At 77.8% G+C, this 284-nt stretch overlaps 1 protein-coding gene across 1 annotated transcript in view; it reads left to right on the forward strand.

Annotated features, from left to right (window-relative positions):
• CSPG5 (chondroitin sulfate proteoglycan 5) overlaps positions 1–284 on the forward strand; it is a 35,728-nt gene that overhangs the window by 18,530 nt on the left and 16,914 nt on the right. The window contains exon 2 of the mRNA XM_019507919.1: positions 7–281. Within this exon, the coding sequence (XP_019363464.1) occupies positions 7–281 (275 nt within the window). The remainder of the gene's footprint in view (positions 1–6; positions 282–284) is intronic.

Genomic DNA, 284 nt, shown 5'->3' on the forward strand with positions numbered 1-284 from the left:
CCGGAGGGCAGCCCCGCGCCGGCTGCGGCCCCCGAAGCGAAGGCGGTTCGGCAAGAGGCACCTGCCGGGCTCGGAGCAGCCCCCGCGGGGGGTAGCCCTGCGGGCAACTCGTCCCGGCCCCCGCGGGACAGCGAGGCGGCCTCGGCGGCCGTGACCAGCGTGGCGTGGCCGGCAGACGCGGAGGCTCCCGGCTTGGACCTAAACGCCACCAAGGGAGCCCTGGAGAGCACGGCCCTCACCCCTGACAGCCCCGAGGAGCCCGGGAGCGGAGACCCGGCGGGCAG

This window comes from Gavialis gangeticus, unplaced genomic scaffold (genome assembly GCF_001723915.1).
Source record: "Gavialis gangeticus isolate Ggan-Ray unplaced genomic scaffold, GavGan_comp1, whole genome shotgun sequence".
Lineage (NCBI taxonomy): Eukaryota > Metazoa > Chordata > Crocodylia > Gavialidae > Gavialis > Gavialis gangeticus.